General features: G+C 36.9%; 1 protein-coding gene across 1 annotated transcript in view; it reads left to right on the forward strand.

Annotated features, from left to right (window-relative positions):
• Positions 1-18798, forward strand: part of NAALADL2 (N-acetylated alpha-linked acidic dipeptidase like 2) — a gene marked incomplete at its 3' end in the record, with an annotated part of 1060707 nt that overhangs the window by 416457 nt on the left and 625452 nt on the right. The window contains exon 4 of the mRNA XM_082654140.1: positions 4470-4589. Within this exon, the coding sequence (XP_082510266.1) occupies positions 4470-4589 (120 nt within the window). The remainder of the gene's footprint in view (positions 1-4469; positions 4590-18798) is intronic.

Below are 18798 nucleotides of genomic sequence, written 5' to 3' on the forward strand. Positions count from 1 at the left end.
TACATTCAGAATCTCTCTTAGAGAAAACTGGGAGGATTCAGAGTGATTGATTTGGTTGAAAATGTCAAGTCTGAAAAATTTCAAGGCATACATCATTTCATAAGCATGAATAATTTTTGCTACCTCAGGTAGAAGAGAAACATGGCCCTGGATCATTCCTCAATGTTGAACCCAGGCCACCAGTAGGTGGAGAGCCCCAGAAACACTTCTCTGACCTGGCTACTTTCCGTGATTGTTCTATTAATTTTAGTTAGCTTACTACAGAAAATAACAATTCTATTCAGTTCTCTTGTTTATTCTCTTCTGTTGCTTCTTCTCAGAATAGTCTCTCCACTTTTCCATAGAACATTTGGTGCTCTAGAATGTCACTTTTTAATGTTTTGATTTTTAGTCATTGCTAATTATTTGGTTTATGATTCCTTCTAATCACATATTTTACAGTGGATAGAAGATAATTGTATTTTACTATTCATTTCTAAAGTGTACCAGTATCCTCTTAGCTGTTACTATGTGGCCCGTCTGTTGTCATGCCGATACTTTTTCTTTTTTAACAAAGTATAAATATTTGATTTTCTGTTACAATTGTTGTTTTTTAAGTTCTTTGTTCAAAAATTAACATATAGGGCTTCCCTGGTGGCACAGTGGTTGAGAGTCCGCCTGCCGATGCAGGGGACACGGGTTCGTGCCCCAGTCCGGGAAGAACCCACATGCCACGGAGCAGCTAGGCCTGTGAGCCATGGCCGCTGAGCCTGCGCGTCTGGAGCCTGCGCTCCACAACGGGAGAGGCCACAACAGTGAGAGGCCTGTGTACCGCAAAAAAAAAAAAAAAAAAAAAAAAAAATTAACATATAAAATTTAAATAAAAATTAATGTGTAGACTTTTTAATATTTCTCTGTGGTAAAAAAAATAAAACAGAGCTAGTTTCCTTTCACTCTGCACCTCTCATTTACTCTTTCCTATGTGTCAGGAAGTCCTCTATGTGTTAGGGAAAAACTGGTACACATAGAGTAAATAGTTCAACAAGCACCTACATTCCTGTTCACTTGGCATTTCCCAAAGATGGCTCAGATGTGACTTAATCCTTGATATTTGGACATAAATTAAACATGGTATGCCAACTGGTAAGTGGATGGTTTTCTAGCGTGACAGAATACATGCAATAAAGAGAGGTTCATTGTAGCAACAAGAATGGTTGGAAAAAATGGCTTGACATTTTATCATATCATTGTATATTGATTTGTCTCAGAAAAATTCAATGTGCTTTCTTGCATCTGTGATTTTCAGTTTGCTTGAAGGTAAATATGAAAGACTTTTGGAAAGGACCTGGTTCAGAAGCATCCTTTGAAGACAATAGATAATTTTTATTATCACCTGTCAAACTGTCAGAACATTGAGACTTCTGTAAATACTGGCTTTTAATGCATAGCCTCAAAGTACATAAACCAAAATAAATTGATAAAATGATGCCTGTTTTGGGGAATATTTTTGTGGGATAAAATCCTCTTACATGTTAAAATGCATTGATCGTTTATATTTGCTATTTATAGAAGATGAGTTGGAGAGCTCTTTAATTGAAATTGCCATTTTTGATGTCATTTACAGAATTGGTATTTTAGTAACTGCCATATTTTTCTGGTATGTACACAAACAAAAAGTCATAGTCTGGCCTACACGCTCTCAGACCAGTATGATTTTCCCCCAAACTCTCCTAAATATGAAAAGTATGTTCATTAATATAACCAAATGTATAATATCTCTGTTTTAAGATGCTATCAGTGAGTCATATTTAGTAGATAGCTTAGAAAGTTGAAATGGAAAACATAAATTATCTCATTTTTACAATGTGATCATTAATATTATGTGACCATTTATTTAATAAACACTGGTCAGCCTTGTATTATTCTACAATTTTCCTGTCTTGCTAGTTGTTTGGCGTGTGTCATCCAGCACTGGAGCTTGCTGGTTGTTGAGTGGAGGTGGGCCTTAGCACTGAGTTGGAGATCTCTGGTGGAACTCTTGCTGATTTTTATTACATGGGGCTCAGAGGTCTCTGGTGGTCCAATCTCCTGAACTCGGCTTTCCCACATCAAAGGCTCAGGCCTGACATCTGGCCAGAGCACCAAGACCCTGTCAGCCACATGGCGCAGAAGAAAAAGAAGAAAAAAGAAAGGTAGAAAAAAATAAAATGAAATGAATAAAGTTATTAAAATAAAATATTTTTTAAAAGTATTAAAATAAAAAATTTTAAAAATAATAAGAAAAGAAAAAAAGAGAGCCACCAAATCAATAAACAAATACACCAATGATAACAAGCGCTAAAAAGTAAACTAAGATAAACATACAAATCAAAAACTGGTCAGTTGCGTACGGCCAACCCCATGTCTACAGTTGCTCCCAAAATCCACTGCCTCAATTTTGGGATGATTCGTTTTCCATTCAGGTGTTCCACAGATGCAGGTTACACCAAGTTGATTGCAGAGATTTTATCCACTGCTCCTGAGACTGCATGGAGAAATTTCCCTTTCTCTTCTGTTTTGCACAGCTCCTGAGTTTCAGCTTTGGATTTGGCCACACCTCTGTGTGTAGGTCACCTGAGGGACTCTGTTCTTTTCTCAGACAGGACGAGGTTAAAGTAGCAGCTGATTAGGGGGCTCTGGCTCACTTAGTCTGGGGGGAGGGAGGGATACAGCATACGGAGCTAGCCTGCAGAGGCAGAGGCCGGCATGACGTTGCATCAGTCTGAGGCATGCCATGTGTTCTCCCAAGGAAGTTGTCCCTGGATCACGGGACCCTGGCAGTGGCGGGCTGCACAGGCTCCCGGGAGGGGAGGTGTGGACAGTGACCTGTGCTTGCACACAGGATTCTTGGTGGCTGCAGTAGCAGCCTTAGCGTTTCATGCCTGTCTCGTGTCTGTGCTGATAGCCGCAGCTCACGCCTGTCTCTGAAGCTTGTTTAGGCAGTGCTCTGAATCTCCTCTCCTCACGCATCCCATAACAATGGTTTCTTGCCTCTTTGGCCATTCCATACATTTTCCCAGACTCCCTCCTGGCCAGCTGTGGTGCACTAGCCCCTTTCAGGCAGTGTTCACCCAGCCAACCTCAGTCCTCTCCCTGGGGTCTGATCTCTTAAAGCCCAAGCCTCAGCTCCCAGCCCCCACCTGCCCTGGCGGGTGAGCAGACAAGCCTCTCAGGCTGGTGAGTGCTGGTCGGCACCCATTCTCTATGGAGGAATCTCTCTGCTTTGCCGTCTGCACCCCTCTTGCTGCACTCTCCACTGTGGCTCCAAAGATTCCCTACCCTGCCCAACCCCTCTCCCCACCAGTGAAGGGGCTTCCTAGTGTGTGGAAACTTTTCCTTCTTCACAGCTCCCTCCCAGAAGTGCCGGTCCTGTCCCTATTCTTCTGTCTCTGTTTTTCCTTTTTTTCTTTTTCCCTACCCAGGTACGTGGGGAGTTTCTTGCCTTTGGGGAAGGCTGAGGTCTTCTGCCAGCATTCAGTAGGTGTACTGTAGTTGTTCCACATGTAGATGTATTTCTGATGTATTTGTGGGGAGGAAGGTGATCTCCACATCTTACTCCTCCGCCATCTTGAAGATCCTCCCTCCTGAAACAGCACATTTAGTATTATAATTTTATGACTGGAAAGCATAACAGCTATTATTTTAATAATAGAAATTCCAGAAAGTAAAGTCCAAAGGAATCCTCTTGGCTGTAGGAGTATGCTGGATGGAACTCTCAGGGCAGTACGTTTCAAAGTGTGGGATGGGGTTCACCAAATCATAGGATTCCCAGTAAAATTTCCAGGAAGGCATACAATTTTTACATTAATAAAATGAGAATTTTAAAAATGAGAAATATTGATATGAAACATAACTCTAAGGGAGTAGTGGGAAATGTGACAGAAGTAGTTGTTTGGTGTTATATTCTAAAGTCTTGAATTTCACAGTGGTACAGGTGGCTGTATAGGTTGTATCCTGCATAACCCAGGGGATTGTCATTCACAGCTGGATATATGCACATCCTGAACAGCTGTGCATTGTGAACTTTGTACTTAATTTGGATAACAGTAGAGAATCTTTGAGTTGTTTTCACATCTAAGAGTAGTATGATTGTTTTTGAACCTTAAGGAAATTAATTTTGCAGCATCTTGTAAAATGATTCAAATTCCAGAAACATGAATGTAAGAATATACCAAACTGGGTGGTCTGTTAGAGGCATAAACAGGGTTTGTAATTTGTTTAGAAGAGACTGCAAAGCAAAAATGAATCTAAACCTTTTTCTCAAGTGACTTCTCAAAGGAGAATTGTTGTACCCTGATAGAAATAGAAAGGTCATGATTGGGACAGGGTAAGAGAGAGATTAGTTCTCCTTTGAACATTTTGAATTACTATGAATGATTTTGTTATGCTAAATGGGCAATTTGCTGTAATGCTTCTGACAGGGCTTTATTTTTCTTTGTCTTCTCTTTCAGGCTGAAGTCATTGATGTGAGTTATGGAAATGCAGATGATTTAAATAGGATTAAAAAAATGAAAAATGTCACAAATCAGATTGCACTCCTGAAATTAGGAAAACTGCCACTACTTTATAAGGTTGGTCCAATGGCTGTTATTTGGTGGTAGGGTGAATATTTTGTTCAGTTGGGGTTACATGTGCATATGAGAACATGAAGAGAGAGAGAGTGAGTGTGTGTGTGTGTGTGTGTGTGTGAGGGAAAGCAAGAGAGTGGAAAGACAAAGAGGCGTACGGTATCACAGGAAGATAACCTTTCCAAAATGGATAATTTTATATTAAGACCTTTAAGATATTGTGAGTTTGTGGGACCTTCATAAAATTGGCGTTTCCTTCATAATACCTATCTGGAATGCTAAAAATGAGAACCACAGTGTCTTCTTCTCGCGACATCTGCAAAACTTCTAATCTGATCTAATTACCATGTGCTTTATGTTAGACTAGTATCTCGCTGATTTACACTCCTTAGTGATTAATTTTTGTCAACTGTATAACTTCACAGTTACTGACTGTGCTCAGAAATTTAATTAAAATATAATATACTAAGGAAAAGCAGAATTATGATTTATTTTATTTAAAGAGTTTATTAATACTCATCCACCAGATGCATTTACATAATTAAAGCAGTTCAATCTAAGTATCTCATAATGAGCCACCACAATAGAGAGTCACTACTGCTCATTCTTACTTCATTTTCTTTTTCTATTAAGAAAGAATGATCAGTATAGTTATGTAGTTATGTCCCTGGAATGCTCTGGTTCTGAAGATATATTGAATTTCTCCTCATTCAAACCTATATGAGATTAGCTAATTCCCAGGAGCAAAAAATGTTTCCAGAAATCTGTTGGCACACTCTGTAAGGACCCAAGAGAACATTCTGTGCCTGTTTTTTATTTTCCAAGGATGCTCTTATACTTAAATCAATGTCTGATAGTAGAAAATAGGCCAGAATTTTAAGTTAGTCTTGAAAATATAATACACACTGATAATAATTTTTGTAGGATATTTTGTAGGATTTTTGTAGGATTTGTTAGTATGTATTAAAGGCCTTAAAATTATCATTTTGACCCAGTAATTCCATTTCAACAGTATATTCTAAAGGGGAAAAAAATCAGAGATGATGAACACAATGATTACCAATGATGTGAGAAAATATTTGAAATGATATATACATCCAGTTTAGTGCTGAAAATTATGCTACATTTGTACAGCTGAATACAACAATTACAATGTGAAGAATATTTAATATGTGAAAATCCTCATAAGTCAAACAAATAAATTATAAAGAGGACATTTATAATAATTATAGAATAATGATTACATTTATAGTTACTTCTAAAAGTAACATTGTTAGAAGTATGGGTTAAATATTTTTCTAAGCATTTTTAATGTATTTTCACATTAATCTTTACAATAACCATAGTGTTGAGGTACAGATTATTATCTTCAGTTTATAGATGAGTATCACAAGTGCATGAGGAAGGAAATAAGGTAGAGTATACTCTTTCCCCCAAAACAGCCCCAATCTGGTAGAGGGGCAAAATGATGACATTTTAAATCAATGGTACAGATTTGATCATGGTATGAGACTAGGCATTCTAATTACTTACTTAAGACAAGCGATTCAAATTGCTTAGAGGACATTTTATTACCAGTAATCAGAAGAACTCTTCCTCTAGTTGTTTGAGGAAGAATGTTCTTTTCCAGATGTTTTAAAGGGACAGTGGAAAACAAAGCACAACAGACCCACTTACCCATGAAGGATAAGTTCCAAGACTCCCAGTGGATGCCTGAAACCACAGTTAGTACCAAACCCTACATATACTATGCTTTTTCCTATACATATATACTTATGATAGTGTTTCACTTATAATTAGGCATAGTAAGAGATTAACAACAATAACTAATAATAAAATAGAGCATATAACAATATACTATAATAAAAATTATGTGAGTGTGATACCACCAACGTCATTCTGATAATTTAGAGGGCTGCTTAGTGACTAATGGGCAGGTTAGGATATACAGCATGGATATGCTGGGCAAAGGGACGATTCACATCCTGGCTGGATGGAGTGGGACAGCCTGAGATGACATCAAGCTACTCAGAACAGCCCGTAGTTTAAAACTTAGGAATAGTATTTTTGGAATTTTCCGTTCAGTGTACTTTGGACTGCAGTTGACCACGAGCATCTGAAACCTCTAAAAGTGAAACTATGGATAACAGGGAACTACTGTAACACTGCTTTGAGTACAGTACATGAATCCTGCTTGTTCAACCTAAGAGTGATACAGATGTCTAAAATGTTGTTTGTGGTAAGGGCCAATTATCTAAATTGGGTTGATGGAATTATGGATTTCTATTTCTTTATATTTTCTAAATTCCTAATGATTTTGTATATATTTTGTAAGGAAAAAAAGTCTAAAAATTCATGTTAAGATAAGGCATTTAAAATTTTTTCTAACAGTGTTTATAGGCCAAATACTCAAAATCCCTACCAGTAGATAATGGGTTAAAACATAGCCAGTTTCTTTTTATTTGACTGCTGCAGAGAATATTTACATTATGAAACCATTTGGCAAGGTCCGCAAAGTACTGAAATAGTGGTTTATCTAGAATAGGTCACAGTTATTAAAACCCCAGTACATTTTCCCTGATCATCTTCCTTACAGGCCTATGAAGAGATTTAACAAAGAGGTCTGTGCAGAATTTCCCTTTAGACAGAGCCTTGCCACAAACTTGGCATTATCTTCTAGCCAGAGAAGAGAGCACTCTTTCTTTAACCTTTTAGATTCTATTCTAGGCATCTCTGTTTTCTGTAGATTGTCCCAGAGATTATGGAATCACGGATTCCATATCTGTTAATATATATTCATATTGTAAAGAGAAAAAGAAAGCATGGTGTAGACAAGGTTATATAGCATGATTATAGCTGAACTTGCTTTACCTGTCCATCAGATATATTCTGAGGCTGAAATTGGAAAATGAGGTAATAGAGTAATACAGCTGGGTTGAAAAAAAGGCAGAGGACCAATAGACTTCTATGTGAATTACAACTGTTACTCATGATTCCAAATGAGCATCTGGACTGGGAACATGGGACTGAATGAGTAGAGAAAAGTTAATCCTATTTTAACTGTGCAGTAGTAACTAAATCACAGTTTAAAAAATGAATCTGGGAGGGAATCTCTGTATCTGAGTTAAAGAGGGCAAAGGGGAAGCAAAATTGTGATATTACCTCCTAAAGAGAGTAGAAAAATAATCCGCAGTCAAGAAGGAGGAGATCTCATTAGTTTTATCATAAATGGTATGTATGTGTTAATTTAGTCACTAGGAAGGGATTGATGAGGTAATCCCCACATTTGTAGCAGGAGCTGTAAAAGGCAGATGGCTTCTAGCTATAAGCCTTGATGTCCACACTTTGTTGTTGCAGGAAGGGGCCAAGTCCTTCAGACCTAGCTTGTGCTGGTTTCCTTAAGCTTAAACCTTAGAGGAAAGGCTTTAGGTTTCTATGAGCTTTGTATTTATAGCAGTTTATTTTATAGGAGAGTGCTTTCATTCCTTAAGCTTTAAGACAAAATAGTCTTTTATCTGTCATGACGGATTTACTTAGATTTCTCTCAGTGACAATCTGAGACATAATAAAGCAGATCCCCAAACCCTTGCAAATTCCCAAATTGCTAAATAGGTCTCTAGTACGAAATTTATTTTATAAAAGGCAATAAAAGCATTTGGCTTTCTTTTAGAGTCATTTTCACAAAAAGCAGTAATAAAAAAAAAATTACTGTGTAGTCCATGACAACTAGAAATTGAGTAAATCCCACTGAAATGTGGAAGATGGGCCATTTTCTGGGTCTGCACCACATGTAAGTCCTAAATCTTGTAAGAGTCAAATTTGCATATGGTAAAATTACAAATGACTAAATATCTATGCCTTTTGTGCATGGTGAAGTTACACATGAAAATTCATAAATGCTGTTGTGATTTTTTCATAAATGAAGTAACATACAGTACATTCCTAGTACTCACAGCTAGATGGTAAGATACTAGCAAATATTACCTGGTTTTTGCATTTTCTTATATACCTTTTTATCCCTGTAATCACAATTTTAATGATTTGGGAATCCAAATGATTTTGTAGTTTCCTACAAATGAAACAGTTTCCTATCTATTCATCGGATAAGATTTATATTTTAATATCAATTATGCATTGTTTGGCCAGTGTATGACTTAACCAACTACCACTCAAGTCCATAAAGCATGCTTAAAGAGGAAGGCATTTTGGAAGAGCCTGGAGGGAAATGAGAGGTAGAAAACAATTGTTATGTGTTGATATTTTCAAATATTCAGTAGATTGTTTCCAACAGATTAGGAAAAAAGTAAACTTCATACTATTTGAATTTCAAACCCAATTTCATCTACAAAACAAGTAAATTTAAAACACTGAGTTGGGGGTTTAGTGAGGAAATCTCTATATTTGGTGAATTACCAATCAGTACTCAACAAGTGGACAATAGGAAGATCAGTAAGAAATTCTCTAGTTTAGGTAAAGTAAATCCTGAGAAATACTGTATTTTGAAACCTTACCTCACATAAGGCATTGACATACTTTTCATATTTGCTGAACTATACTGTTTCATTTGCTCCAATCTCCTTTTTTTTTCTGATGACAATTATTTAATCCTTATGATAACTGCATTCAAAAGAATTATTTTTTTAAATTTCAGTTAATAGAGAGCGGCATTACTCTATTACATGTGGTAGAAGTTTAAGATGGTAGATCTAAAATTTAAGTTTCATTTCCCCAAATTAACATATAATGTATTCAGCTAATAATTAGTGTCAAAAATATGTGATATGATAACCTTCAAGATGGTGGTGGAGTAAGGCATGGAGATCACCTTCCTGCCCACATATACATCAAAAATACATCTACATGTGTAACAACTCCTTCAGAAAACCTACTGAAGGCTGGCAGAAGACCTCACAATTCCCCAAAGGCAAGAAACTTTCCATGTACCTGGGTAGGGCAAAAGAAAAAAACAGCCAAAAGAATAGAGATGGGACCTGGACCTCTGGGAAGGAGCTGTGAAGGAGGAAAAGTTTCCACACACTAGGAGGCCCCTTCACTGGCAGAGACAGGGGCTGGACGGGGGGGAAGGTTCAGAGCCACGGAGGAGAGTGCAGCAACAGTGGTGCAGAGGGCAAAGCAGAGAGATTCCCGCACAGAGGATCGGTGCTGACCAGCACTCACCAGCCTGAGACCTTGTCTGCTCACCACCCAGGACAGGTGGGGGCTGGGAGCTGAGGCTTGGGTTTCGGACGTCAGACCCCAGGGAGAGGACTGAGATTGGCTGCGTGAACACAGCCTGAAGGGTGATAGTGCACCACAGCTAATGGGAAGAGAGTCTGGGAAAAAGACTGGAACTGCCTAAGAGGCAAGAGACCATTGTTTCGGGGTGCAGGAGGAGAGGAGATTCAGAGCACCGCCTAAATGAGCTTCAGAGATAGGCGTGAGCCATTGTTATTAGCGTGGACACCAGATACGGGCATGAAACACTAAGGCTGCTGCTGCAGCCACCAATAATTCTGTGTGAAAGCACAGATCACTCTCCACACCTCCCCTCCTGGGAGCTTGTGCAGCCTGCCACTGCCAGGGTTCTGTGATCCATGGACAATTTCCCCGGAAGAACACACAGCATGCCTCAGGCTGTTGCAAAGTCACACAGGCTTCTGCCACTGCAGGCTCGCCGCACATTCTGTACCCCTCCCTCCCACCGGCCTGAGTGAGCCAGAGCCCCCTAATCAGCCACTCCCTTAACTCCCTCCTGTCTGGGTGAAGAACACATGCCAGAGGGCTACCTGCATGCAGAGGTGGGGCCAAATCCAAAGCTGAACCCCAGGAGCTGTGCAAACAAAGAAGAGAAAGGGAAATCTCTCCCAGCAGCTTCAGGAACAGCAGACTAAATCCCCACAATCAACTTGAAGTATGCTGCATCTGTGGAATACTTGAATTGACAATGAACCATCCCAAAATTGAGGCGGTGGATTTTGGGAGCAAATGTAGACTTGGTGTTTTTGTACGCAGCTGACTAGTTTCTGATTTTTATGTTTATCTTAGTATAGTTTTTAGTGCTTGTTATCATTGGATTTATTTATTGGTTTGCTTGCTCTTTGTTTTACAATTTTTTTAATTATGTATTATATTTCTTTATTTTAATAATTTTTAGTTTGTATTTTAATAACTTTCTTGTATTTTTATTTTTTTCTTTCTTTTTTTTCTCCCTTTTATTGTGAGCCATGTGGCTAACAGGGTCTTGGTGCTCTGGCCAGGTGCTAGGCCTGAGCCTCTGAGGTGGGAGGGACAAGTTCAGGACATTGGACCACTAGAGACATCCCGGCCCCACATAATAGAAATTGGCGAGAGCTCTCCCAGAGATCTCTGTCTCAACGCTAAGACCCAGCTCCACTCAACAACCAGAAAGCTACAGTGCTGGACACCCCATGCAAAACACCTAGCAAGACAGGAACACAACCCCACCCACTAGTAGACAGGATGACTAAAATCATAACAAGCTCACAGACACCCCAAAACACAGCACTGAACGTGGTCCTGCCCACCAGAAAGACATGATCCAGCCTCATCCACCAGAACAAAGGCACCAGTCCCCTCCACCAGGAACCCTCCACAACCCACTGAACAACCTTACCCACTGGGGGCAAACACCAAAAACAATGGGAACTACAAACCTGCAGCCTGCGAAAAAGGAGACCCCACACAGTAAGTTAAGCAAAATGAGAAGACAGGGAAATATGCAGCAGATGAAGGAGCAAGGCAAACACCCACCAGACCAAACAAATGAAGAGAAAATAGGCAGTCTACCTGAAAAAGAATTCAGAGTAATGATAGTAAAGATGATCAAAAATCTTGGAAATAGAATGGAGAAAATACAAGAAATGTTTAACAAGGACTTAGAAGAACTAAAGAGCAAACAAACAATGATGAACACCACAATAAATGAAATAGAAAATTCTCTAGAAGGAATCAATAGCAGAATACTTGAGGCAGAAGAACAGATAAGTGACCTGGAAGATTAAAAAGTGGAAATAACTACCACAGAGCAGAATAAAGAAAAAAGAATGAAAAGAATTGAGGACATTCTCCGAGACTTCACAGACAACATTAAAGGCACCAACATTCTAATTATAAGGGTCCCAGAAGAAGAAGAGAAAAATGAAGGGACCAAGAAAATATTTGAAGAGATTATAGATGAAAAATTCTCTAACATGGGAAAGGAAGTAATCAAGTCAAGGATGCACAGAGAGTCCCATACAGGATAAATCCAAGGAGAAACATGCCAACATACATATTAATCAAACTATCAAAAATTAAATACAAAGAAAAAATATTAAAAGTAGCAAGGGAAAAGCAACAAATAACATACAAGGGAATCCCCATAAGGTTAACAGCTGATTGTTCAGAGAAACTCTGCAAGCCAGAAGGGACTGGCAGGACATATGTAAAGTGATGAAACGGAAAAACCTACAATGAAAATTACTCTGCCCAGCAAGGATCTCATTCAGATTCGAAGGAGAAATTAAAACCTTTACAGACAAGCAAAAGCTGAGAGTTCAGCACCACCAAACCAGCTTTACAACAAATGCTAAAGGAACTTCTCTAATTAGGAAACACAAGAGAAGGAAAAGACCTACAATAACAAACCCAAAACAATTAAGAAAATGGTAATAGGAACATACATACTGATAACTACCTTAAATGTAAATGGATTAAATGCTCCCACCAAAAGACATAGACTGGCTGAATGGATACAAAAACAAGACCCATATATATGCTGTCTACAAGAGACCCACTTCAGACCTAGGGACACATACAGACAGAAAGTGAGCAGATGGAAAAAGATATTCCATGCAAATGGAAATCAAAAGAAAGCTGGAGTAGCAGTTTTCATATTAGACAGAATAGACTTTAAAATAAAGACTATTAACAGGAGACAAAGAAGGACACTACATAATGATCAAGGGATCGATCCAAGAAGAAGATATTACAATTGTAAATATTTATGCACCCAACATAGGAGCACCTCAAAACATAAGGCAAACGCTAACAGCCATAAAAGGGTAAATAGACAGAAATACAATAATAGTAAGGGACTTCCACACTCCACTTTCACCAATGGACAGATCAATCAAAGTGAAAATAAACAAGGAAACACAAGCTTTAAGTGACACATTAAATAATATGGACTTAATTGATATTTATGTACATTCCATCCAAAAACAACAGAATACACTTTCTTTTCAAGTGATTATGGAAAATTCTCCAGGATAGATCATATCTTGTGTCACAAATCAAGCCTTGGTAAACTTAACAAACTTAAATCATATCAAGTATCTTTTCTGAGCACAATGCTATGAGACTAGATATCAATTACAGGGAAAAAAACTGTAAAAAATACAAACACACGGAGACCAAACAATAGGCTACTAAATAACAAATAGATCACTGAAGAAATCAAAGAGGAAATCAGAAAATACCTATAAACAAATGACAATGAAAACACGACCACCCAAAACCTATAGGCTAGCAAAAGCAGTTCTAAGAGGGAAGTGTATAGCATTACAATCCTACCTCAAGAAACAAGAACTCTCAAATAAACAACCTAACTTTACCCCGGAAGCAATTAGAGAAAGAAGAACAAAAAGACGCCCAAAGTTAGCAGAAGGAAAGAAATCATAAAGATCAGATCAGAAGTAAATGAAAAAGAAATGAAGGAAACGATAGCAAAGATCAGCAAAACTAAAAGCTGGTTCTTTGAGAAGATAAACAAAATTGATAAACCATTAGCCAGACTCATCAAGAAAAGGAGAAAATTCAAATCAACAGAATTAGTAATAAAAAAGGAGAAGTAACAACTGATACTGCAGTAATGCAAAGGATCATGAGGTTACTACAAGCAATTCTATGCCAATAAAATGGACAACCTGGAAGAAATGGACAAATTCTCAAAAAAGCACAACCTTCCAAGACTGAACCAGGGATAAATAGAAAATATAAACAGACCAATCACAAGCACTGATATTGAAAGTGTGATTAAAAATCTTTGAACAAACAGAAGCCCACGGCCAGTTGGCTTCACAGATGAATTCTATCAAACATTCAGAGAAGAGCTAACACCTATCCTTCTCAAACTCTTCCAAAATATAGCAGAGGGAAGAACACTCCCAAATGCATTCTGTGAGGCCACTATCACCATGATACCAAAACCAGGCAAACATGTCCAAAATAAAAGAAAACTGCAGGCCAATATTTCTGATGAACAAGATGCAAAAATCCTCAACAAAATACTAGCAAACAGAATCCAACAACACATTAAAAGGATCATACACCATGTTCAAGTGGGGTTTATCCCAAGAATGCAAGGATTCTTGCATTTGCAGTATATGCAAATCAATCAATGTGAAAAGACATTTTAACAAATTGAAGGAGAAAAACTATATGATCATCTCAATAGATGCAGAAAAACCTTTTGACAAAATTCAACACCATTTATGATAAAAAAAAAAACTCCAGAAAGTAGGCATAGAGGGAACGTACCTCAACATAATAGAGACAAACCCACAGCCAACATTTTGTCATACATATGACAAACCCACAGCCAACACCATTCTCAGTGGTGAAAAACTGAAACCATTTACACTAAGATCAGAAATAAGACAAGGTTGCCCACTCTCAGCACTATTATTCAACATAGTTTTGGAAGTTTTAGCCACAGCAATCAGATAAGGAATAGAAATAAAAGGAATCCAAATTGGAAAAGAAGAATTCAAGCTGTCACTCTTTGCAGATGACTTGATACTATACATAAAGAATCCTAAAGATGCCACCAGAAAACTACTAGAGCTAATGAATGAATTTGGTAAACTAGCAGGATAAAAATTAATGCACAGAAATCTCTTGTATTCCTATACAGTAATGATGAAAAATCTGAAAGAGAAACTAAGGAAATACCCCCATTTACCATGGCAACAAAAAGAATAAAATACCTAGGAATAAACCTACCCAAGGAGACAAAACACCTGTATGCAGAAAACTATAAGATGCTGATGAAAGAAATTAAAGATGATACAAACAGTTGGAGAGATATACCCTGTTCTTGGATTGGAAGAATCAACATTGTGAAAACGACTATATTACCCAAAGCAATCTACAGATTCAATGCAATCCCTATCAAACTACCAATGGCATTTTTCACAGGAGTAGAACAAAATTTTTCACAAATTGTATAGAAACACAAAAGACCCGGAATAGCCAAAGCAATCTTGAGAAAGAAAACCAGAGCTGGAGGAATCAGGCTCCCTGATTTCAGACTATACTACAAAGCTACAATAATCAAGATAGTATGGTACTGGCACAAAAACAGAAATATAGATCAATAGAACAGGATAGAAAATCCAGAGATAAACCCATGCACATATGGTCACCTTATCTTTGACAAAGCAGGCAAGTGTATACAATGGAGAAAAGACAGTCTCTTCAATAAGTGGTGCTGGGAAACTGGATGGCTACATGTAAAAGCATGAAATTAGAACACTCCCTAACACCATACACAAAAATAAACTCCAAATGGATTAAAGACCTAAATGTAAGGCCAGGGAATATAAAACTCTTAGAGGAAAACATAGGCAGAACACTATGACATAAATCACAGCAAGATCCTTTTTGACCCACCTCCTAGAGAAATGGAAATAAAAACAAAAATAAACAAATGAGACCTAATGAAATTTAAACACTGTCACACTGCAAAGGAAACCATAAACAAGATGAAAAGACAACCCTCAGAATGAGAGAAAATATTTGCAAATGAAGCAACAAAGGATTAACCTCCAAAATATACAAGCAGCCCCTGCAGCATCAAAAAAACAAACAACCCTATACAAAAATTGGCAGAAGACCTATACAGACATTTCTCCAAAGAATATATGCAGATTTCCAACAAACACATGAAAGAATGCTCAACATCACTAATCATTAGAGAAATGCAAATCAAAACCACAATGAGGTATCATCTCACACCAGTTAGAATGGCCATTATCAAAAAATCTACAAACAAACGCTGGAGAGGGTGTGGAGAAAAGGGAACCCTCTTGCACTCTTGGTAGGAATGTAAATTGATACAGCCACTATGGAGAGCATTATGGAGGTTCCTTACAAAACTAACAATAGAAGTACCATATGACCCAGTAGTCTCACACTAAGCATATATCCTGAGAAAACTATAATTCAGAAAAAGTCATGTACCACAATGTTCGTTGCAGCAGTATTTACAATAGCCAGGGTATGGAAGTAACCTAAGTGTCCATCGACTGATGAGTGATTAATGAAGATGTGGCACATGTATACAATGGAATATTACTCAGCCATAAAAAGAAATGAAATTTAGTTATTTGTAGTGATGTGCATGGACGTAGAATCTGTCATGCAGAGTGAAGTAAGTCAGAAAGAGAAAAACAAATACTGTAGCTAACATAAATATATGGAATCTAAAAAAAAAATTGGTTCTGAAGAACCTAGGGTCAGGACAGGAATAAACACACAGACGTAGAGGATGGTCTTGAGGACATCGGGAGGGGGAAGGTTATTCTGGGACGAAGTGAGAGAGTTGCCTTGACATATATACACTATCAAATGTAAAATAGTTAGCTAATGGGAAGCAGCTGCATAGCACAGGGAGATCAGCTTGGTGCTTTGTGACCACCTAGAGGGGTGGGATAGGGATAGTGTGAGGGAGATGCAAGAGGTAGGAGATATGGGGATATATATATATATATACATATAGATGATTCACTTTGTTATACAGCAGAAACTAACACAACATTGTAAAGCCATTATATTCCTATAAAGATGTTAAAAAATGTGGTATCCAGTACAATAGTCCAACAATGTGCCTAAAAAAGGAACTCAATATTTTCTGAATATAAGATATTCATGGTGTGTGTGTGTGATGTATGTATGTGCACATTGGTACAGCCTTATGTGTCATGCTGGGAAAATAGGAAAGAAGAGAAAGACTCCTTCCTTATTGAAACTTTTGATGCATTATAATTTATATTTTTATAATTATAAATTATAATATATAAAAATATATATAATATAAATTATAATATAAAAATAATTATAATTTTCCCTGGTATTGATGAACCTAGCAGATCTATTTACATGGTATTCTGTGAATATTTCAGATAAAAAAAACCCATTTAATTCAGTGTCATTGCATGATTTGGGGGGTATAGTTTTGTATGTGGAGGCAAAGTTGCTTCTTTTTTAAGACAATTTTGGAAGACATTTTATGAACCAAAAGAAGTGAACACTATTTTGATACTTAGAAAGGGTATGCTTGTTCACTGGCTGATTGAATGAGGCACTTCCTACCCTGTTTTCAGAAGTAATTACAAAAGACCAGTGCTCCGTACTTTGTATTTGTACAAGTCCAGAGCTGCTACACTGCTCACAGAAAACATGGTCAGGACTAGAACACAAAATCAGGAAACAATGGTTTAATGTATTTAAAAGCCAAATCTGCTATTATTTTTTTTTAATCAGAATGTTTTCCATTTTCCACTGACTGACTTTAGTTATTTTTCTAAATGTCTTAGACCAAATATTACCATATCTACGAAAGGTAATTTTTGTTGAAATACAACTTCAATCATAAGTTATAATGGAAAAACTTTAGACTGAGTGTTATTCTTCCATTTAGCGTCAGACTTTAAGAAAGTGCATTTAGAGTGAGAATAACTAATCCTGAATACTTCTGATCTTATACCTAAAATTAAAGTATTTTTCATGGCTTAAAACCAAATTAAGGTATGTCTACAAATCTTCAGTCTGTTGTGAATGATTCCCATAACTAAGAAGTCATGCCTGTATTTTACCTTCATGATAATATAATTACTTTTATTGACTGACAGTTTGAATATTGGGAAATCATAACTAGTGACATCATTCATTAGAGGCCTTGGTTTTTGCATTATCTTATTGTAGTATGTTAAGCATAAATCATCCCCATGCATTCATGCAAGTTTGGTAGTATAAGAAAAGGTGCTAAGCATTTTGTTTGTCTTAAATATTATAATATAAACTAAGAAAAGCAAGAAATCAAGAAAGAAGTCAGACAGAAAGGGAGGCAGGAAAGAAGGATAGAAGGAAAGAAAGAAAACAGCACTTGATTCCCCCCTAGTTCGTGCTCTAAAATTACATTTCAGAAATCTTTTTATGCATTATATATTACTCTAAAATCCAAAAGAGTAAGTTTCAGACATATTTTAATTTTTGAGGAATTATTTGGACACACCAGCATAAATATCTCTATGATAATAACATCTGGCTTTGTGATAATTCTGAGCTATCCTTTCACATTTTAACTTTTCCTTCTCTCCCTCTGTCTGGTTGACGCTTTTCATTTTTTCCTGCTGTAGATGGGTTTCTCAGTCTTTTCAATGTATTGTATTTGTTCCGTATTCAACAGGTGATTTATTTTCAGTAATGAAGTACAGCATGGCAGGATGCAAAGATGGTAGAGACAGGCTCAAGTTCAAGCTTGATGTTTATGTGACCTTGGGATATCATGTAACCCCTCTGAAGTTTTAAAGTTTTTTTTTTTTTAATCTCAAAATGGCGATAAAAGTAATCCCAACTCACAAGCTTGTGTGAGCATTAAATCTTAAAATGCATGCATAATTCCTAATAAATATTAGTTACTGTTAGTAAGCCCTTAAAATCTGAATAAGATTCTAAAGAGAAACGATATGAGTTTAATAATGGGGAATGACAGCTCTCTCAAAATTCCAAAACTGAACTGCATATAATAATATCAATACTAGATAAATCTATTATAGAAATATGGTCTCTCAAGATTGCACTTTTGCATTATTTAACAGTAAGGATTATGCTGATGCTATGTAGCATACTTTGAATCTTAAACAAAAAAACTAAAGCTGCCTCTAATGATTTTTGTGGAATAAGGCAGGTATAAGTAAGTGGAGAAATGAATGTTAAAAATAAATATAACTTGATTATTAAGGATGAATATGAACAATGACCTAAAAGGATAGTAGATGATTTTGATTTTTACATTCTTCAGTATTAATGCATAGACTTTTTTGTGAGGTGATAGAATTATGTAATTTTAAGAAAATAATATTGTCTTAGGAATTAAAACTATATTACATTTATAGTAGTTGTATAAATAATACAAATTTTAAACTAT

The sequence above is a fragment of the Grampus griseus genome (assembly GCF_964374135.1).
Source record: "Grampus griseus genome assembly, chromosome: 5".
In the NCBI taxonomy this organism is placed as follows: domain Eukaryota; kingdom Metazoa; phylum Chordata; class Mammalia; order Artiodactyla; family Delphinidae; genus Grampus; species Grampus griseus.